Genomic DNA, 23,268 nt, shown 5'->3' on the forward strand with positions numbered 1-23,268 from the left:
AAAATTAAATTATAACCACAAAGAGATACAACTGCACAAGTGTTGTCAAAGTTGTTGAGCAACTGGAACCTTCACACACTAATAGTGGGAATGTAAAATGGTATAACCACTTTAGAAAACAGCTTGGCAGCCTTAGGTATTTACCCAAGAGGAATGAAGACAAACATCCATACAAAGACTTGCAGATGAATGTCCATGGCAGCTTTATTTGTAATAGCCCAACACTGGAAGCAACCGAAACGTCCATCAACAGGTCAATGGATAAACAAACTGTGGGATATGCATACACTGTAATAAACTACCCAGCATCAAAAAATATCCAGCATCAAAAACGAATGAATTCTTGACAACAGATGAACCTCAGAATAATTAGTCTACGTGAAAAAAGCCAAACAAAAAAGGAATACTCACGGTATGATTCAATTTATAGGAAATTCTTTTTTTTTTTTTTCTTTTTGGAAATGTGAACTAATGTACAGTATGGGAAACACACCAGAGCCTGGGTAAGGGGGTGGAGAGGGCAGGAAGGAGGAGTTAGAAAGGAGCAGGAGGAACCTTCTGGGGACAATGAATGTTTACTATCTTGACCATGAGGATGGTTTATGACCGCGAGGACGGTTTATGACCGCATACCTATGTCAAAACTCATCAAATTGTCCACTTTAAATATGTGCGATATCCTGTGTGCCAATTATACCTCAATAAAGCTGTCTTTAAATAACAATAAGAGAAAAAATGGTAAACATATAAAAGGCACGGTCAGACAGTGGCGTTAACAAGTTAAAGACGGTTTTTTGGCAGCTTTGCCGGTGGCCATGGAGAGAAGCAGAAATGCTCGTCCTCTCAAGCCACAGAGGCGCGCAGCGTGGGGCGCTAGTGAAAATCTCTGGGATGACAACACCTCAGGGAAGAGCTGGAGGAGGGATGCTTGACGGCGGAGCAAGGCAGTTCTTGGTGGTCGCTTCCTCCCACCTTGCCTCAAGCGTTTACTTGGAAGCCAAGTAGATCCCCAGGGACCCGCTTACTACTCTAAGTACTTGCGAGCAGTTGGTTTCGTGCTCGGCGGGGGGTGTTTTATTCATTTTTTGTTTTGTTTCCGAGTAGGGTGTTGTAACCCACAAGGATCGAAAATGAAAATAACTCTTACAACCAGAGCTGAGAAGCCACCTCGCCACGACGAACAGGAAGGCGACACACAGGAAAAGGACCGACCTCTGCTCCAGCCCGCCCGGCTGCTCAAGCTCGCCCTCAGTCCGCCCCGTGCTCGCGAACTTCCGCTTCCGGAAAAATGACTCCCGCCGGGGGGCGGAGCGGCCATGAGCCCCGCCCACGGCGCGCCCCACACCGCCGCACACAGCGCCGGCAGGGTCGCTTTACGGCCGGAGGAGGGGGCGTGATACAGACTTGAGGGAGGAGGCCGAGCCGCGGGGCGGGGAAAGAAGCCTTTTGCGGCAGAGCGTAAGTGACGGCGAGGGCGGTGCGACAGCAGCTGGAGGGCCGAGGAGGCGGGTTCGTGTTTCCCGGGCCGGACTGGGCTGTGGGGGGCGCGGGGCCCGGGTAGGGGCGGCGGCCGGAGGCACGCTGTGGCAGCATGGGTGAAGGGGCGCGCGGCGCGGGAGGCCTCGGGCTTCTCTGGGCGGTGGGCGGGTGCGAGCTGCTGGCGGGCCGCAGTCCGGGTCCAGGCCGGGCTTTGACCCGAGGTTGGTGTTCCCCTAACCCGCAGCGCGGCCGGTCCTGTCCTCGCCATGAGGCCGCAGCAGGCGCCGGTGTCCGGAAAGGTGTTCATTCAGCGAGACTACAGCAGTGGCACCCGCTGCCAGTTCCAGACCAAGTTCCCCGCGGAGCTGGAGAACCGGGTACGCGGCCTGGCTCCCCGCGCCTGCTCGGGGCGCGGGCGGGAGGGAGGCTCCGAGTCCGTCGGGTGTCTCGCGGAGCTGGGGAGGGGCAGACACCCAGGTGCGCCGAAGGGGCCACCAGGCAAGACCTGGTGTTTGGAGGAATGAGGCCGAGCCCCCGGTGAGATGACCTTGTGCCGGGAGCTGTACCCAGCAGTCGTCTTTCCCTGACGCCCCTCGGCCCCACCCGGGTTGTTGACACAGTGACGAGGAGCTAATTCCTGGCTTTCCAGGCCACCTCACTCAGCAAGGTTGTAAGCTATGTCCTACCTTACCACGCAAGAGAAATCATCATCATTGTACACCTGGCGTTTGTGGTCACTGTGCTGGTCGCACTGCTCGGCTGAAAGCGTTTGAGTGCTGCGTCAAGCAGTGCAGACAGGCCTTCTGGGAACCTGAAAAATGTAGATCATTAGATGGGCCTGGACAGAAAAATATCTCAGAACAAAGCCTTAAGCTCTCATTGCCATTTTTGATCACTGGGAGCCACATGTTTTGGCTTTGATATCAAAACTCCTCAGAATATAGGTCCTTTGGGCAACCTTGCACGTAGAAGTGGAAGAATGGGATTGGTTTCCCTTTTCTTCAGACTTAATAAAAAAATTAAAAACAGTAAGTATTTATTTAATGTAAAGGTACGATGGAGTGTGTGTGTTTTCATGTACCCACACGTATACACCCAACAGAGAGATGCTTAAGCCAGTTACTTAGATTCTGTTTCCAGTTCAGAGGTTTCTGGTTTGCTGGAAGCAGGTTTTGTGGCTCTTTCCTCTTTGACAGGGAGGGTGAGGGACTGAGAGTTAACTAGGCTTTCTAAGGGTGTGGGGCTGAGAAAGACTGGTGGAGTAAGTGGGCGTTTGATGAATCTGTAGTAGAGAAGATGTGTAGCAGTCCTTTAGAGTCAATTTGTAGCAAGGTGGGTTGCTGTACCTGATTGCCAAGGTTGGAAAATTAACAATAATCAATTATAGTTTCCTTCATCCTGATTTATAATGGTGGGCAGGCTAGTGGAAATTAAACATCAAACGTGCCATAAAAAGATGGTGTGTAGATTAGCTTGTTTGTGAAATGCCATTTATATGGCAGTCTGTCCTCAATGATGTTATGAGTTAAAATAGCATGACAGTAGGTAAACTTGGTCACAGTGGTTTGAAGAGGTAGAAATTGAGCAAGTTGCCAATTGACTAGAGCTACTGAATGTTGTTTTTAGAATAATTTAACATCATGGTTAACATGATTTACATGGTAAGATTTACATGAAATCAATCAAATGTTTTATTTTTAACACTTTTATGGAATCTATGGCTTATGCAATTTATGCACTTTCAAATCAGAATGTAAGCTATTCTTTTTCGCCACATTTATTTGAACGTTACAAGATTCCTTTGTTTACAGACTTTAAAGTCAAGCTTCCACCTCATACTTGAGCCAGATATATGTATACAGAATCAGACATCAGCCTTCTACTCTGTGGTAGAGCCTTTATTTTATAGTCTCAATACAGAAGCACAGTGTAGTCATAGTACTACACTGATTCTTACAGGAAACTGATGTTTCTAAATTCTGGACTCCTTTCATTTCTCTGCGTTCATATAGCCCAGACTCTGCTTGTGGTACTGATACTGAGTACTGTATGAAATGTTATATGGTGCTATTCAGTTGTGCCTTTGAGGGGTTTTTTTGGTTTTGTTTTGTTTTTCTTTTTAAATATTTAAATTAAAACACTAGTTTATACTTTAAACCACTTGGAAAAGCTTTTTTTTTTTTTTCTAGGTTAAGATTAAATTTAAATTACAGGTTTAAATTTTCCTTGCTTTGTTTGAAGGAAAATTGAAAGGTTTCATTGTTTCTCTGCGCCTTACTTTGGAATTTTTACTGATTGCTCTGCCACTGGGGCTGATCTTCCGTTTGTGAGAACATCACACTTGGCAACTTAATAGAGGAAGAAACTAATATACAAATGTTTTATATTACTTTAAAGCATTAAAAAAAAATCTGCAGACAGTTGTGCCCTTTAATTTGGGAGTGAGGACAAGTTCTGTCTGTTAGCAAGCTTACTTTCTCCACTGCCTGTTAGAATGTAATACTTTGATGCATAAGTACTTTGTTGCCAGAACAGTTCTTTAAAGGAAGCTTTATTCTCATTTTAGTCAAAATACAGATATCTTAATCACCCTTGGTCGGGGTAGAAGTAAAATGAGTGAACTATAATTGAGGTTCCCCTACATGCCTTTAAAAATATGCCTCTACATCTAGTCAGTAGAGATTTCCTTTGACTTGCCACTTTCAATCTGTGATCACTTTAGCTTCAGCACCATGCTTCCTAACATGTAATTCAACAAGAAACAAAAATTCTGGGAAAATGAGCCTAATTCCTATTTCCATTCTGACTTTTGATGTTTATTGATCCAAATTTGTATTTGGCTCCACTTCACATATCTCCACATGTTGGTATATCTCTGGTATCAATGTCCACGTACATGAGGGAGAACACCGACAGCTGTTCTTCACACTGCCTAAAGACAGTGAGACAAAAATGCCCAGACCTGTCTGTTGAGCTTTTGCACATTATGTCGTTTGCCTTCGCTGCTGCCTTTCATGCTTTTTACCTTTTATTCCCCCTTTTTCCCTTTTCTTTTCTTTCTTTCTTGCCTTTTTTTTTTTTTTTTTTTTTCTTTCTGTGCTTGGCCAGTACAGGGATCCAAACCCTTTCTTTTTCAATAAACTTTCAAAAACTTGTTGTTGTTTTTGGTTGGTAGTTTGTTTTCTTTTTTAAAACCTTTAACTGACCTGTGATTTGTCTCCATCCTATAAAGCATTACAATCTCAGAATAACTCTTAAGAATTAGTGTTTCTGGTATGAACTGTAATTCTAATCTGAAAGAAATAAGATGTTTCTGGTTAGATCCCATGGTTTTGAATCATATCGTGATGATGAAATGTAAATAATTCAAAGGACTTTCTTTATCAGATCATAACATTGTAAGCAAATCTAATGTGATTGAAATTATTTAGACTTCTGTAGATTTATCGATGGTCAAACCGAAGACATTAACTTAGGCATAGTTAGGTGAACATAACAATTTGCCATTTCTTCTCAATCCATTTTCAGGGAATGAGAACTCTGACTTAGATTCCCAGATGGCCAATCTTGATACCACATCCTCAAGTGGTGATCAGTGAAAGACACTGCCCTGTTCTGAGCACTATCTCTACCCACCCAACCCTTATTTGAAACTCTAATATTCTGGGAAATTTAAACTAGCTCCTTCTGAAAAACAGGAAGAGCCACCACCACTTTAAAATTTACATTAAACTTTTTCGCCATGATTTCAACTGCTTCTAACCTGATGGATTTTAGTAGTTTAAGGATTAGGGCTGACTTGTTAGCTCACTTGGTTAGAGTGCAGTATTATAACACCAAGATTAAGGGTTTGAATCCTGTACCAGCCAGCCATTAAAAAGGGGGGGGGGGATAGTTTTATACTTTAAAAAATTATGCTTTGGGGACTACTTTGTCTCATACTGTATATTGAGGTTCTTTGATTTTTATTTCTGAGTCTATTTCTATATAAAGGAAAACTTCAGAAAAGAGAGGATTCATAGATAAGTAGCTCTTAGTTTTAGGAATAAGGGGGCATTGTGTGAGAGGAGGCTGAGAGTGGGACAGATGCGTTGTGGTTTGTTACTGAGAATGACAGTACTGGATGAAATACTCTGCTAATGGGCCGAGGAAGTCCTAGGATAAAGTATTGAAGTTTGAAATCTGCGAAGTACTATTAGAAGAAGAAAGTAAAGCAGATAATTAAAGTGAAAAAACAGATCACAGCAGTAGTATTAGTGTAGATGTAAGATAATGGCATCACTGAATAGAAATAGGTAATAAGAATGATTTGGTGTGAAGAGTTTTGTATTGGCTTGAGGTTTTGTCTTGTTCATTGTGAGCTTTTAGTAACAAAATAGTTACTTTAAAAAAAGATGGGAGATTGAGAAAACATTATACAGAACTTGTACCTTTGATTCTTCTGCTTACAATGTCCTTTCCTTTTTACCTGGTAAATCCCAGTGTTTAGTTACTCAGTTCAAGATTGCCTGCTCTCCCCAGATAAAGCAATCTTTTTCCTCTTGTGCCACCACTGTGCTTTATATGTACCTCAGTCATAACACCCAGTCAGTGTATTGCATTTTCATGTTTAGTTATCTGTTCTGCTTGTGTAAGCATAAATTCTTGAGGATTGAGACGGTGTCTTATTTGTCTTTTTCTAAGGCCTGTCATAGAACAATAGGTGCTCAGTAAATGTAAATATACATGAATGGAAAGAGGAATAGATTGTAAAATTAAGTTAATTGAAATTCACTATGGGGCCGAGCCCGTGGCGCCCTCGGGAGAGTGCGGCTCTGGGAGCGCAGCGACACTCCCGCCACGGGTTCGGATCCTATATAGGAATGGCCGGTGCACTCACTGGCTGAGTGCCGGTCACAGAAAAGACAAAAAAAAAAAAAAAAGAAAGAAAGAAATTCACTATGAAGAATAAGGAAGTACCATACTGAGCCTTGAAGATATCCAGTGTGTCTGTAAGAGGAATAAAATTAAACCCTAAGCAGTTTCTGTAATGTAGGTTCATATTTAATCACCTAAAAATTGTTTGCTGACTATTAGATGAGTGTTGCCTAAACATTGAGACAAATTAGTGATAGTAAACATTAATAAATTGCTGATCTTTTCTTTCCAAAACTGATTTTTAAATTCTTTCTTCCCTACAGATTGATAGGCAGCAGTTTGAAGAAACGGTTCGAACACTGAATAACCTTTATGCAGAAGCAGAGAAGCTTGGGGGCCAATCATATCTTGAAGGCTGTTTGGCTTGTTTAACAGCATATACCATCTTCTTATGCATGGAAACTCATTATGAGAAGGTAAGGTTACATTTGTTTTCACAAAACCTCTTAAAATCGTGAAGAAAATGAGTTTATTACACATGTATATTTACATGGTGACAATTACCATAAAATATATAGAGGCATTTATAATAATACAAATTTTGTTTCTCTTGTGTCCAGAGCACATAGGAAAGTCCTGAGTCTTTCAGAAACAGATCAAAATTGATGCATCCACTTGGAGCTGGCATATCAATGTTCAAATTGGTGTACACATAAGAAGAATAGAAAATCTGTGTGTTCTCATTCTACCCAGCTTTCTTAGAATCCTTTCACATTATTTCCCCAAATTTCTATCTTCAGTCTTACCCTCCCACCTGAGTTCTCGTCTTCTCTGTCTGACTGCCTGCTAGATCCAGAGTTGCTGGCTTCTCAACTTAAGATGTCCAGAAGTCAAACGCCCACTTCTCCATTTTGTATAATAGAATCCCTGTCTTTTCAGTACCATCTTTAAGTGTGGGGGATAAAAAATTAATCAGTTGTGAAAGACTGAAATATTTTCCATTTTCGCACTCATTAACTTTCTGTGATTTCCTCTGCCATTGTCCTAGTTTGTGCCCATATTCTCTCTCCTAGACTATTGAAATAGTTTGACTAATCTCATTTCTTTCCTTCTTTTGTTTTTCCAAACTATCTGCTACTATCATCTTCATAAAACACAACCTTACCTCCCCTACAACTCCTGCTGAGTCTGGGGCCTTCCCTGGCTTTCGACTTATTGCCACTGCGTCAAGTTCAAGCCCCTCCTCTAGCTGACCCCACCTCACCTTTCAGCTCATCTCCCATCCCTTCCTCCACACTCTCCTTCAGTCTAACTTGCTCACGCGCTGCTCACCCTCCGCTCACCCTCCATGGTTCTTCCTGACCCAGTGTGCCGTCCTTCCCGTGTTCAGTCCCACCACCTCTGTGTCTCACTTCCTCTTACTCTTTCGCTGGGAATTCTTCCTCTCCTTTGTGTCCCTGCAACATGTTATTTGTATCTGTTTTCTGTCACTTGTCACTCTACTTTGGAATGTAGCAGTTTATGTTCTTGTCTTATTTGCCCTTCAAGTATGTATTTTTCTTGAGGTCATTTTTGTATCCCTATTAATGCCTAACACCATGCCTTGGGTATATTAGGCACTCATTGAATGTGTGTTAAGTAAATAAACCCCTAATATATCACTAAATTCTGACAATGCTTAGAAAATGAAATGCTGTAAGAATATCTATATTATACCCTACCTGATAGAAATGTCCCTGTGATTGTCTTATACTCTGGGTAGTAGAAAGTAGATACAGTTGCAGCTAAAGTATATTGAGCTATTGGCTGAAAATGCTGTTGTATTTTTAATTAGCATCCTGCATGTATTCTCTTAGTGCTGTTATAATTCTGTCTTATGTAGAAGGGTATATTTAAATAAATATCCTTCCCAGTATCACATAGAGAACAGCTAACTTTCATTCTTGTTTAACTTTCAAAATCAGAAGTTATTAAGGATCAGTATTAGCTTTCAGTTTGTGTTTAATCTTAGTATCTCCTCTTTAATAACGTTTGGTGAGTGACGAGTCAAGGGAGTCATTCATTTCATAAATATTTATTGAAAGCCTACTATGTGCTAAGCATGTGCCAGGGACATAACTGAACAAGGCAAACACAGCTGCTGACCTGTGGAGTTTATAATTTAGTGGTAACAACTGATAATAACAGGGAAACAAACTGGCCTACAATAAAAAGTAATGGGAGGGACCTAGTTTAGATTGTGTGGTCAGAAAAGGCCTCTGAGGTGGTGACACACTGCTACATGAAGGATGAAAAGCCCAGGGCCATTCAGGCGGAGAGCTGGATGGTTCCTGGGGATGATGTGCAGGAGAGGAATGGCAGAGAATGGCTAGGGGTGAACTTGAAGAGGTAAGCAGAAGCTGTGTCACACAAGGAAGCGTAGTCCATGGAAAGAAGTTTAGATTTTATTTTTAGAGCAGTGGGAAGCTACTCAAAGTTTTTAAGCAGGAGAGTGACGTGATCCGATTTTCATTTTAAGGAGATCTCTTTGCTCTGTGGAAAAAGGCATAAGAGTGGATGCAAGGAAACCAGTTAGGAAGCTCCACAGAAGTCCAGCAAGAGATGATGATAGCTTGGACCAGGAACGAGGCAGTGGAGGTGGAGGAAAATGAGCATCTTCAAGGAGTCTGTTGATGGTAGAACCAATTCTCAGTGAGGAAGCTAAATGTAGGAGGCAAGGGAAGGTTGGATTCATATGAATGGAAACTTGGTCATCTGGGGATGTTGTTTAAAGAATACATAATATTGTCAATTTAAGGTAGAAATACATTCTCCAGAGTATTTTATTCATGCTTAGTGGAGTATCAGAGGTATGAGTTGTCATGTCACTGTACCTTTTAAATTTGTTGGTAAAATTTTAATTAACTTACTCATCCATGTATATTTGGTGAAATAGATGCAGATACCTCCTACTGACATCATTTGTAAAAAGAAATGGGTAACTGGGTGCCAGCCAAGTCATACTTATTATGGGATCTTGGGCAAGTTAATCTCTGAGTTCTCTCAACTATAAAAATAGATCTTAGAATTAATAAATTGCCTCACATATGTTTATGTGATTAATGATTAATAAACAATGTTTTCTTGAGATAGATTTTTTAAAGTTTTAATCAGGTATTTGTGAACACACATATATGGTTTGTTTTTTGTGGGGTTTTTTGTTTTTGGAGTGGGGGGATGCACCTAGCTGGTATGGGGATCCAAACCCTTGACCTTGTTGATATAACACTGTGCTCTAACCAACTGAGTTAACTGGCCAGCACAATTTTTTTATTTCAAGTGTTAAATAATTTTTTAGCAAGCTGCTAGTTTACTTGAATACTAAAACTCATAGCACCTTTCAATTAAAATCCTTTTGACTGTTAATCTTGGAAGGTGGTTCTTGATATCAAAAATACAATGGAAATTGGTTAATCCCAATACATGTTTTAATTTGGGTTTATGGATGATGTGTAAAATACACTTTTAGGGCCGGCCCGTGGCTCACTTGGGAGAGTGCGGTGCTGATAACACCAAGGCCACAGGTTCAGATCCCTATATAGGGATGGCCGGTTGGTTCACTTGGGAGAGCGTGGCACTGACAACACCAAGTCAAGGGTTAAGATCCCCTTATCAGTCATCTTTTTTAAAAAATTAAAAAATAAAATACACTTTATAGATCTAATTAAGGTCTCTTTTTTTTTTTGCAGAGCAAGTATTATAAAGCCAGAAAAGACCAAATAAAATTAATTAAGAAGCCAAGACTTAAGACATGGCCACATTTTTTAAATGGGAGATTTTTTTAAGAAACTGGACATGGATAATTAGGTCATACAAAGTTAATAACTGGAATGGTCATAATTAAGATATACCATATTTGTACTTTTAAAAGAAAACTTTGTAAATGTATTTTTGTATTTTTGATAAAATGATAAAACTGTAAGAGAACTGCCTTCTCCCTTCCTTGTCCCTTGGTAGTTTCTGTGCTATTATTTTCTACTTTATGAAAAGAGTGTTGAGTCTTAAACACTAAAATTCCTAGTCTACAAACAGTAAGCTGAATATAATAGTGCTTATACTTTGTCATGTGGGTTAAATTATTTGAAATTATAAATAGGCCTTTTAAAACTCACTAGAACAATCATGCTTTTTTTTCCTATAATGTGCTATTTATTGATTTAAAATGAAGATAAAGACCTCAGTGTTATTTCTCTATTGTTGCTACCCATGATAATTAGTGAACAAATGGGCTTGTGGAAGGTTCTCCTCTCGATAGCTATTCTCCTGTTCATCAACTAGAAAACAACCCTTCTGCCTATGTGCTGTCATCTGTGAAGTGAACATAGCTAGGAGGGAACTTGAGTATTTTCTGAAAATACTCATATCCTGATGTTCTCATTTAGCCTCGCTCAGGCTATTTTTCTTGGAATCTAGTAGGCTTTCTACAGTTTAATATTCTCAGGGAGGACAGTAATCTTTCCTGAGGTTTGATTGTTTTTCACTTTGTAAGTATTATGCAAATTGAGTTTTTGTTGAGGGTTTTGAGAATGATGGAGATAATTTTGCTAAATATTATGGTTTGTTTTGACATCGATTTACCAAAAATAATAAAATGTGAGTAAAGTGTCAAAACCTAAGGTTGCTTGGAGTGAGGATGGTGCTTTGTCCTGTCTGGGGTTGCAGTATGAGTTTACTAATATTAGTGCTTTATTGTTGCTAAAGAGACTAAGAGTTTGGGACAGTGTTGCCTTCATCAAAATAGCATAAGAGGATTTGGAGCTTATACAAAAAGAAAACTGGTTTTTTTTTTTCTGAACTGATGGTACCCAAGTTCACCTGAATGTTCCTAAAGTCTAAATAAAAGCCTTGCTCAACAAAGTTATGCTTGAATCAAATAAAGGAATGCTGTTTCTTTGCTAGTAACCTATACCCAAAGAGAGAAGGAGGAAAGCTCTTCTGAAGGAATCTTTTCTTTGAAACCAGCCATGCGAATATTGTTCTGAGTGTCTCCCCTAGTATGAATGGACTGGGTGAAAGGAGACTGAGCCTCCCATTTCTAATTCTGGCAGGCAAGCTGAGAAGGAAATTGGAGAGAAGATTGAGAGTGCTGAGTTGGGCACCTTTGTGGGCTGCTTCCTTCTATTCATTATTTTAGAATGATTGACAAACTCTGATATAAAGATAGTGCCTAAGGTTTTACCAAGCACAGCTCAGATTCTCTGAGAGCTGACAATGGGAAAATGATGTATAACATGCATTGATTGATTCAGGTAATTAGGTGAAAAAAACTGTTTTCTTTAGAAATAATATTTTTAATTTACATTACATAAAGAACCATGCAGATTGCTCATTCAGAAATATCATGCTCTTTTTTAAAAAGCATAAAACATGAGATTATCCTCAAAGATGTAACCTGAATAAACTATTTAAATTATTTTCCTTCAATAAGAAAATTCTTTATACAAACCATATAGAGTTTTAAATTCCAAATCAATTTATACCAAAGCATCTGAATTGTAACAACCTAATTTGTTAATTCGGCCTTGTACAATATACACCCACACTTTATTTTTATACAGTTCTTTTTTCCCTTTATGTTGTGATCACATTTTTTACTTTATCATTTGCCAGTAGTGTGAATTTAAGGAAGTATATAGTAATTTAAAGATCTAGATCAAAGCCTCTTTGAACATTAGAGCCAGAAAAGGTTTATGATGATTTTGAGCCTGAAATAAAACATGTAATTCTTTGATTTTGGATATAGCTATTAAGATTTATTTTCCTTATCTGCCTCAAAATTGCCCTTATTAAAGCTGGAGATTTGGCAATTTCCAGAAGTTCCTTTTCATCCTATCTGGTTTTTGTCTACGTTTGCTTTGACTTTTACAAGTTTAATAGTAAACTTAAAAATTGAGATTCCTGTCTAGGGAACAAGAGCAAACTACAGAACAGCACTACATGCAGTCATGGAAATGATGTAAGACACTTGTAGTCACCAGAAACTCCATGGCAACTAATGCCTACATGTTTTGCAAAGGAAATACCTTTTCAGTTTTAAAATGACTGGGCTACCTTTTGTTATAGGCCAACCTTGTGTCATTACTTAAAATCGATGAAAATGTACAAGGGAAGGCCAAGAATTATCCTCGATGTTAGAAGATGTCACATTAACAATGCTTTATGAGTTGGGAAAAAGAAGCATATAGCTGTTGTGTATGTAATGCTCTGTTTATTTCTCTGTATCCGGGACTGGGGTAACTGGAAGGTAAGAAGGAGGGGGTTGTTTCCCATCATGCTTGTGTATTCATTTACATTTCCACAGTATCAAAGATACTTTTGACTTGAGGAGTCCATGCTGTGCTCTATGTTGTATGCAACTGATGTGAGCCAAGTAATCAGAGCTATATTCTGCCGTATGAATATCCATATGACTTGTTTTGAAAACTAATTCCATTGCCTGAATATTTTTACATCTAGCTGATACTTAAAGGAAATCTGATGAGATGTGTAAAAAGCTATGATGTTTCTTTCTGTCAGGTTCTGAAGAAAGTCTCTAAATACATTCAAGAGCAGAATGAGAAGATATATGCTCCGCAAGGCCTCCTCCTGACAGATCCCATTGAGAGAGGACTTCGAGTTGTATCTTTTTAGTCCAGATCTTATGACCTAAAATGTTTATTTATTTATTTTTTTAAATTGATGGTACTATTTGTCATTGGCTAGCATTTAACTTCCATCTTCTTCTGTGTGCCATAGGAAGTTTCTATGTGAATTGCATACCTACCTGAAGCTTCCCGCCTCCAACATTTTTTCTTAAAGCATGTTTCTCCTTCCTTCACACTGTTTAGTATTCTGATTACCATCTTTCTTGGTGGTTCCAAGAGAATCTTAGAATAATAATGGGGGTGGTATGAGTAATGCATTTCAGCTGCAGAAACTCTGAACCAAAAGCCCCTTTGAAATGTACGAACTCATAATGTGTGGCAAGACTTCATCCAAATGAATTTCAGTTCCATGGGTTCATCTGACTGGTAGAAATCAATTGCAGCTGCCACATGTACAATTTCATTGCCTTTGACAGACTGTGTATAAGCTTTGAAAATCACTAAGTGAATTTGGTAAATAAAATTTCAAAAAAACTAATTTAGCTTGATAACTAGAGCAATGGATAAGTAAATTTTTTTAAAAACCTAGGTCACATAATTCCAGGCCTTCTAGCTGATAATAATCTCAGCAGTTTTATTATACTCTTCAGCAATAATTCTTAAACTTTTAGAGGTCATAAACTCTCCCCCAAGAAAAGGTTTTCATGTAATTTCAGAGCATTTTTGAACCCCTGAATTTATTACTTCCATAGATTCTCAGTTAAGAACCCCCTAGTTCTACAGATAAAGCATCCTTTTCAGTGTTTTGGTTTTTGTTTTTTAAATAAATCACCAGTGTTTGGGAAGGAACCACATGTGTAATATGGTTAGTAATATGAAAGTAATTACATTTCTTAAAATTTTCAGCAAGGTGGAGAAAGCATTATGTTTAGGGAAAAAATTTTAGTAATTTAAAAATAAACAAAGCAAATTGAAAGCAAACTATGCAGATCATCATCTTACCATAGTCCCCTTTTGTGTGTTATGTTCTATAGTGTGTTTTCTTAACAGCCATGCTGTCTAGATTGAAATTACCATTTATGAAGACAGAGGCATGAGCAGTGGAAGATAAACCATAGAATTAAAGGTAAGTACAAAAATATGGTTTATATGCAATTTTTGCAAATTTTGAGGATGCGTGAATTTTCTTCCTTGCATGGTAAATAAATCATTTAATCTTAGAATTAAATAGTGGTGTATTTTCTCTATTAGCCTAAGCTAATCACCATATCAACTTTTTTTGGCAGCTGGCAGGTACAGGGATCCAAACCTGTGACCTTGGTATTACCAGTACCATGTTCTCCCAAGTGAGCTAACCAGCTATCCCTTTAGCTTAATATTTAAAATGTGTATTAACCCCAGTTCTGTTACCAAGTAAAACTTCTATATTACCAAATATAGAATTTAATCCTGTTCGGATCTCCATACCTGCCAGCCACCAAAAAAAAATAAAAAAACAGAATTCTGATTTTTCCCCCCATATTGTTTTCAGACTGGTTTTGTTGTTACTTTGGGTTTTTTAGTGGGGGGTGGGGCAGGCAGTGTTTGGCTTGTTTTCTTTTAATATTTCAAAACTATCCTAAGCATTTAAATAGTTGGATTTTGAACATTAAGAATTAGTTGAGATTTCCCTGCCTATATGACAAATGGCTTTAATAAGCAAAGGAACATTTTGGGAAGGACTAGGAAGATTCTGAATATTTCATTTATTATATTTAGGGGGTTTCAGAGCCCTGGAAAAAAAACCACCTGGTGGGTAGAATGATAAATTTCATTCCTTTGTTTAGAATGTTAATATTCTTGTATACCCAGGTAATGCCATTTAATGAGTAAGAAACACTAATTAATACTAATAAGAACCTATAGGCAGAATCATCTTGAAGTCTTAAGTACATTAGCAGAGCCTTTTAGTGACAGAAAAATAGTACTTCACTGTTTATGCCAGTTTCCGGGCTGACTGATTAGCTCATTTGATTAGAGCGCAGTGTTATAACACCAAGGTCAAGGGTTCAGATCCCCATACCAGCCCGCTGCCAAAAAAAATTTTTTTTCAGTTATATGCTCTTTCCAAAGATAATGTTCTGCTGCTATACTTTCCTAGTTGACCTTGATTGCAGGTGTTTATCACTAATTAGTAGGCAGCACAGACACAGAATGTACCAAAACATACATTTCTTTCTAGAGCAACAATAATAATAATAATAGCTACCATTTTGAGGGAACCTATTAATGTGCCATGTATTGTACAAATGATACTTCTAGATTTCACAATAATCCTGAAAAGTACAAGGGTACTTCAGAAAGTTCATGGAAATTTTGAATTAAAAGATAGTGTGAATCTTTCCACAAACTTTTTGAAGAACCCTCATATTTTCCGCATTTTACAGATGAGGACACCAAGGTACAAATAGATTAAAAGACATTCTCAAGGTCACAGTTAACGAGTATTGGGATATGAACCCAGGTCTGGTTGACCATCTTTTACACCTGTTTTTTATACCGTACTTCTCAGTACTTGGAGCAGCACGCACATGGAGAAAGGAAAGAGGTCATCAGATTATTCTAGATGTTTGTCCCCTTTTCTTTTACAGTACTTTTTTAAAAAATAAAATAAAATTTATTGCTTACAGTTTCTGAGGCTGGGAAGTCCAAAGTCCATCTGGTGATGGCGACAGTGACCCAGAGGTCTCACATTGCAAGATGGTGGAAGCAGAGAAAGCAGAGAGCCTTTTATAGTACTTTTTAAAAATATATTTTGTCTGCTTCTGTACCATTTATTGAATCCTACAAATCATCCAACATTCCAAAGCTGCCTTCTTTTAGCACTAGTGAATGTGTCACCTGAGTTCTTGAAAGCCAAAGATCTAAATAATTACATCCTCTGCCATATGTTTTATTTCTTTAAAAAGACTTTGTTTAGGAACACTTAGTGTTACTTGTCCATACACTTTCTGATGTACAATTTCCAAACTGTTTCTCACACAAGCAATCAGGAACCTTATGTGTGGTTTTTGTTATGTGCTCTTGGAATACATTTGTTTTATCAATTGCAGCTGCGTTGACTTGGCGCAACCCATTTGTCATGACTCATTTTCCAGCTATTATTGCATAATAGACTGTTTTTCTGAGGTGGTGTAGGGTTTTGAGCAATTACACACCAGAGACTAATCTATCAATATTCACACAACTGTAAAGTTTTGAAATGGGAAAGATTTACATTAGGAACTTCTGGATAGTTTCATGAATGCAAATATTTTTGTTCAACACCATTTAGTTTTCAGAGTTATGTGTTCCTTAGGTCCAGGATCCAGTGTGGGCTGAGATCTTGGAGAAGGGGGGAAACTGTAAGAATAATTTATTCAATTCTACCATTTTTCTTAAGTCTGCAAGGTGTCTGCCGGTTGAAGCATTATATGGGAATTAAATTAATAATTTAACAAAACAATACACAAACAATGGGGATACCTTTATTTTTTAAAAGAGCTTTAAACAAAAATATTTTGCTCTTTCTGAGTTTAATTTTTTTATTATCTTACCTATATCTTTATTGTCACATGTTTAGTATTAGATACACTGACGGTGTTTGCTCTCTAGATTAAGATTGTCATCATTATCTAAAAAATGGAATATATGACGGCTAACAGTCGTCAGCACTTGCTGTGTGTCAGCATTGTTCTAAATGCTTAATTGTAATCATTACAACAATCCTACAAGGTAGATACAACAACCTGTAGGTAGCAATCAAGACAGCCTGGCTCTGTGGCTGGCACTTGACCATGTGCTGTACTACTTCTCACAACATGGTTGGTCAGAGATGTGAATATACAGGACTTAAATTTCTCAAGTATTGAGCTGCATTCTTTTTTTTTTTTTTTTTTTTGTCTTTTTCGTGACTGGCACTCAGCCAGTGAGTGCACCGGCCAGTCCTATATAGGATCCGAACCCGCGGCGGGAGCGACGCCGCGCTCCCAGCGCCGCACTCTCCCGAGTGCGCCACGGGCTCGGCCCTGCATTCTTATTTAGACAAGTATTACAGATACAAGTATTTTATTAGATAGAACCCTGGGTTATAGGACAGAACCCACATATTATTAGCTCATACCAGTTGATGTAAGAGAGATGGTATTAGAAGTTATTTTTAGCATCCCTTTCTAAAACCTTTACTTTTTCCCTTTAATTTTAGATCCCACCTCCAGCTGGGATTCTCATCTACCCACTGGCCGATCCAGAGTGTCCCTACCTCCTCTCCAGAGCATCATTCCTTTGTATCTGCTGCCAGAGCCACGGTGCCATTTACTTCAAGGACTAAGTTTCTAAAATTCCACACCTGGAGTGACCTGTCGTCGCTCAGCATCCGCTTTGTGTTTCCAAATTGTGTAGGATTCTGTAATCTTTTGATTAGTTTCTGAGAAAATACAATGAAGCATTTCACTTTTTTTATTCAAAGCCATTTAATAAAATATGCAGTTGGTCAGCCCAGTGCAAAGTTTATCTGCCACCAGTACCACTGGTTCTCCTCATCCCTTGGGCCAGCTTCCCCAGGTGGCTATAGACCTCAGCAAGTCACATCTTAGCCAGTGTGCAGTCTTATTTCCTGAGATTAGTAGAATGCTAGTCTCCAGGATTTTGGTAAGGGGTAGACTGTGTCTGTGGTTTTGCTAATGCATCACCCAGATTTCAAAGAATATCGATTTTGCCATGACTCCAACCTTAAGATTTATTTCTGCTGTACAGTTTCTCCAACCGAAGCTCATTGAAAAAATAATGTATAATGTTAATTGTTTTATTATAGCAATTATTCCTAATTAAAGCAGTATTTAATGCAATTTCCAGTTATTTTCTTTGGAGAATTTTGTTATTATTGCAGTACTTTGAACGTTAGGAAGATGTGGTATGTGTTGCTTGTTCATTACAAAAATAAGTAAGCACAATAATGTGGTTGCTAAACCATCAAACACATAAATGTCCCTGCCGTGTCCCTGAATGTGTAATAAGCAAGTGTAATAAATATTTTAATTATAGTTTTGTTATAAATATAACTTATGATTAAAAATTTTGACAGGAATAATACTATGTATTACTAATTTTTAACTATCCCTCTTGGCAAACATGATTCAAAGTCTTTCCTCATACGCAGTATTCAAGGCACAGAAATCTTATGATTGGCTCAAGTACAGTTAGTTAAGTGATTTCCAACCAAAACTTCTAAGTCTGAGTCAGTATTTTTAGCTCTTCTTTTGGCTGTCTGTTCTTCATATCAGGGCTTCTTACACCCTCCATTCATCTTTGGGGTTTGAGAGTGCTGTATTTGTGAGAAAGTTAAAAAATATATTAAGGGAGAATGAAGCAGTTAAGTTTTCCTTTCAGTATATTGTAGGTGCTAATACTGGATTTAAATTTAATTTCTTTTATGAGTCTGTTATTCAATAAATCCCATAGGTCTGTGTAATATTTTAATTGTGTAAAACTCCTGTTACTTTGTAGCCTGTAATAGTGTGTCCGTCTGCCTTTTAAACTTGTTGCAATAACTTTGCTGAAATATTAACACATTAGTAAAACTTTTCTTAAACAAATTGTTTCTGTGTCATATTTCATGTGATTTGGTAAAGTGGCAAATGATATGGCATTAAATCTGGCAGATGGAGACTGGCCGGTTAGCTCAGTTGGTCAGAGCAGTGTCATAACAACAAGTTCAAGGGTTTGGATCCTTGTACTGGCCAGCAGCAAAAAAAATTGGCAGGTAGACAATACTACTGGAAACACTGGTACATTGTAGCTTAGTGTTTTTCATACCTTTCAGTTTCTTACAAGCTTTATCTTAAGCAGATATGGTAGCATAGGTAACAATCAAGAAATAGTCCCTAATAGTAAAACAATGTATTCATTTAAAGAAATAAGATATTGGAATGTTTCATTAAGAAAAAGGTATCCGTTGTTATTATGTTGGATATTTGGGTCATCTGATGACTCAGTTTTTTTGTTTTTTTTTAAAGATGACTGGTAAGGGTATCTTAACCCTTGACTTGGTGGTGTCAGCACCATGCTGTCCAAAGTTAGTCAACTGGCCATCCCTATATAGGGATCCGAACCTGTGGCCTTGGTATTACCAGCACCACACTCTCCCAAGTGAGCCATGGGCTGGCCCTGACTCAGTTTTTTAAAGCAAGGTAGATTGGTAGAGATTAACAGCTAAGATACAATATATTATGACTTTCTCTTTTGTCAACTTATTTTTCTCCTTTTGTTTCTTTTTGTTTCTTTTTTGTTGTTATAAGCTTATTTTTCTATATAAAATTTTCAGCTTCTCTTTCCTATCCAGTGTTTGTTCGTGTTTTTTTCTTCTATTTTTTTCTTTCCTCTCTAATGAAACTAATAATAAATAATATTCATGTAGCCAGTAGTCAAAAAAGAGGTCATAACACCTCAATTAAGTTCCTTCAGTATTCCACTTGGCCCTGGCTCCTAGCATAAGCAAAGTCATAGTTTCTCAAGAGTAACATGCTTTGTTTTTTGTTGTTTTGTTTTAATTTCATATAGAAGAAGCCAGAGTATTAGTGCATCTATCCCAAATTCCAAGCATCATACACAGTGCTACATGTGCTTAGCACTCACATATTTTGAAATGAATAAGCTGTAAATTGAGAGTCAGCTCAGGAGGGTGTTTGACTTTATTGATAAACAGTGACTTGTATTGTTCCTTTATAAAGTCTGGTAAAACTGGAGAAGATACCTGTGGCTCTCCACTAGAGTGAGCTCTTGCCTAGAGATAACTACTCAAAGATGCTAGAGACCTTTCTGTCCTAGATCAGGAATTCCCAGGGAAAGGAAAGGAATTTCTTTCAGACCTCTTAGCATAGGACTGGCTGGTTAGCTCAGTTGGTTAGAGTGCACCTTGTAACACTAAGGTCAAGGGTTTGGATCCCCATGCTGGCCAGCTGCAAAAAACCAACAAAACAAAGCCTCAGAGTAGGTGGGCAGCACAAGCCATGGGTAAGCTGGCTGCATGCACCTTGTCCTTGATTGTGCCATGCACGGTGCTAGTGTGTACAAGAAACATAGCTATGGTTAGAACTGGAGAACAGTTTAAAGCATATTTCTCCTTAATTCTTTTAATCTTTTGATGAAAGTTCATTTTTAGAAAATTTCCACTTCTCAAAGCTCTCTAAGGACCTAATAAAGCATGAACAACACTTTATAATCATTTGAATCCTTGCAACTAAATTTTTCTGTGTAAAATCAAAGTTACAAGAATATGAAAAATGTGCTTGTCACTCATGAAATAAAATGAATCAAACAGGTTTATAATCTGACATCAGAGTCTATTCTATAGTACAAATACTGGCTGGAATAGGACAAAGTGATCCCCATCTTCATTTGTGCTTGGTTGAAGGATAAACAAATTATAACCATTACACAGTGACCAGCTTTAATCTGCAAATGCTTAGGGGTGAAGGATTTTATACTTCTCTGCCCCACAAAAGCTGGAGTAAATGGTTTTATAATAGTACTATCCAGTGCTCAAAACTTGGAATGTGTAGAGGATAGCAAACATCTGACTAACGTTTGCCATGAACCATTGGAAATGCCAAAATGTAGGTTCTGGACCACTTAAGTTCTAGGGTAGTTAAGGGGGACAGTACTACATGTATTTTGCTCCAAAATGAGTAGACAGAATTGTATGACCAAAATAAAGGCTATGGCTCTTCTGTGTTGTATCTTATGTACCTAAATGGTGCAGATATGAAGTTCTGTGAAATTCTGTCTAAAACCAGATAGCCCTAAAGAACTTAATGTCTACTTTAAAAATTTTTAAAACTACATTTTCCAAAAAAATAATTTTATAAATCGGGCACTATCAAAGATTTTTGGTTAAGGGTCATTGTCGAATTAAATTCCAATTTATGCTAGCAGAATGTTCTGGGTTTTTTTATTTTTAACAGTGTCTGAGTAGTATGAGTATTTATTGACCTCATAATAACTTCCTTAACTTTGTGCTGTCACTTTTCACCTTGGTAGTGAAATCTCTAGTCTTCATATTCATTAATCACCTTGTCTTTGAAGAATTCTTTTTGTTTCACTTACAAAGAGTTCTTTAGAAAGAAAAAAAAGGCAGAGAGAAGGGGGCCTAACAATCAGTCCTGGCTATCAGATATGTCGTTCTTGATCTTAATGTTTCTGTTCATCTGTACTCTCCCTCCTGTTTTCACAGACTGGTTTATTGCCAGGAAATGAGCATAATAATTTGTATTTTTTAAGTTTTGGCAATTATTCTTCAGGGAATAATCAAATGCCAAACATCATAGCTATTAGAGGCTCAGATTCTATGACATGGACTGAGAAACACAGATGTAAAGGGAATTTTTTTTCCCAGTTAACAGATTGATGTGCACAACTTTTGCACATTTTTGTGTATCTCATATAACGTACAAATGTGTTTGTTTAATTTGATTCCTACTTTCATAGGTGTTTCTTATAAGGATTATGTGCTTTAAAAAGCAACATTAGTGTAGAACTTAACGTATAATTTTAAAATGAAGAGTGCTTCGGTTAACAATTAGGAAAGGAAAGGCCAAACAGCATGTTTTGGGCATTTTTAATATTGCAGAAAAATCTTCACTTAATTTCCAATGATGTAGAAGGAAAATCATCTCTTAAGCAACCAGAAACCCCAACAGTAGCCATAACTGACAAGAGAAAACTTGGCCAACCCCTGCCAGTGAGAGTTGTAAGTGTAAAATAATCAGATTCCTGATAGAGATTCTGAGGAAACCACTTGTGTACATTTTTTTCTGAGAGTATCCCCAAGTACTTTGTAGATTTTGAAGTAACCACAAGTTTTCTGTTAAGGAAATGTGTGGTGTCAGCAATATGCAGCTGCATGTTAGCTCTGTGTGAGTGTCAAGGCAGAAGAAAAACTGCTTCTGAGACTAAAGGAGGCATTTAGGCTCACAGGGTAGAATTTAGTCTTACTGGTTTATTTAGCAGACAAACTTGTTAGGAACTTAAAAACTTATTTGCCTGAAATCAAAGTCCCAACAAGGCTTTTACAGAACTTGACATGCTGGTTCCAGAAAAGGTGAGGAGACAAGCCCTACAACTAGCAAGACTTATTATAAAGTTGTCATAATTAGGATGTGTGGCACTAGTGCAAGGATAGACTCATAGACCACAGAACAGAATAGAGACTACACGCAGACCCAAGCATGTGTGATGGCTGGCGTAGCCTTCTTTTGCCACTCAGATCCTCTCTCCTCTTCTGTGCTCCTTGTGTTCTGAAAGACTAATCTGCATGGACTGCATCAGCCTGGCTCCCTTGCCCTATGGCTTCCAGTAGGGTTTGGCTAATGGTGGCCATTATCAGGAGACCTGAGCACAGTACACTGACTCATGGGAGTGGCTAACTGCTTGGACAGCTGCTTAGGGACCCGGAAAGGCAATGCTGGAGGCTGGCAAGGAGGAGTAGAGGAGCCCTACATGGACAGATCTCTAGAAACAGGCACAGAGCATGAAGAAATGCACATGTTATGTAAATGCCCACCGGATCGTGTCTTCTTCAGAGAGCTTCTCATTGAGGAAGTGAAAGTTCCTTTGGATGTTGGTCAGCCTCTTTTCCCAGCCTCCCTGGTGCTGCCTCAGTGGAACCATGTGAAGTGGTCATGGCAGCAAGGATGAAGGCCTCATGTGGCTCAGCATCATGGACTTCCTCTCACTGAGACTGATCCAGCCACTGCTGCTGGCGAGTGCCCAGTCTGCCAGTGGGGGCAATGCTAAGCCCCCAACTCAGCACCGTTCCCCAGGAGTGGGTTTTGATTATAACATATCCCTGGACATTTCAATTACTGAATTGGGACAATGTTTTCTTAAAGAGATCACAGGGCTTGTTCTTTTTTAGTCAAAGTGACAACAGTAATCAGTTTTCACCAGGGGCAGGAGAGGAACTATCCCCAACAAATAAATGTAAAGGGACAAAAAAAGAAGTTGCTTTATAATCAGATTTCATGAATTATGCTAATTGATGTAGTGAATACACACATACACACACACGCACAACTGTTACCATGTTATTGTTTCTGGGTACACACATATGTGATAAAACATAAATACATTCCTAGGAACAATAAACACTAAGTCAAGATAGTGGGTACCTCTAAAGAGGAAGGGAGAGGAAGGAATGGGGTCAGAAAGAGGAGCACAAAGAACTTAGATTGCATTTGTGATGTTATATGTCTTCTTATTTTCCATGCTCTTCCAAATACCTAAAAAACAACCT

The 23,268-nt window shown here is 38.5% G+C and overlaps 1 protein-coding gene and 1 long non-coding RNA gene across 6 annotated transcripts in view; one reads left to right on the forward strand and one right to left on the reverse strand.

Moving 5' to 3' along the window:
• Positions 1 to 1,273, reverse strand: part of LOC134364118 (uncharacterized) — a 79,698-nt gene extending 78,425 nt beyond the window's left edge. For 2 of the 3 annotated variants that reach the window (XR_010021802.1, XR_010021804.1), the window contains exon 1: positions 1,148 to 1,246. This is a non-coding gene — a long non-coding RNA (uncharacterized LOC134364118). Of the gene's footprint in view, positions 1 to 1,147 lie in introns of all 3 variants that reach the window. The other variant, XR_010021803.1, reaches the window with a different exon arrangement.
• A 112-nt stretch (positions 1,274 to 1,385) lies between these two features.
• On the forward strand, positions 1,386 to 18,538 carry GOLGA7 (golgin A7). Of its 3 annotated transcripts, none has more exons than XM_063079803.1 (6): positions 1,386 to 1,458; positions 1,724 to 1,856; positions 6,660 to 6,812; positions 12,892 to 12,993; positions 14,023 to 14,085; positions 17,182 to 18,538. In XM_063079803.1, the coding sequence occupies exons 2-5, from the start codon at positions 1,746 to 1,748 to the stop codon at positions 14,068 to 14,070; spliced, it is 414 nt and encodes a 137-aa protein (XP_062935873.1). In that variant the 5' UTR covers positions 1,386 to 1,458; positions 1,724 to 1,745; the 3' UTR covers positions 14,071 to 14,085; positions 17,182 to 18,538. The 3 variants fall into 3 exon arrangements, with proteins under 3 accessions (XP_062935873.1, XP_062935871.1, XP_062935872.1); XM_063079801.1 differs by having other exon boundaries at positions 1,452 to 1,509; XM_063079802.1 differs by lacking the exon at positions 1,386 to 1,458 and adding an exon at positions 1,511 to 1,557.
• Positions 18,539 to 23,268: the final 4,730 nt, after the last annotated feature.

This window comes from Cynocephalus volans, chromosome 15 (genome assembly GCF_027409185.1).
Source record: "Cynocephalus volans isolate mCynVol1 chromosome 15, mCynVol1.pri, whole genome shotgun sequence".
NCBI classification, from domain to species: domain Eukaryota; kingdom Metazoa; phylum Chordata; class Mammalia; order Dermoptera; family Cynocephalidae; genus Cynocephalus; species Cynocephalus volans.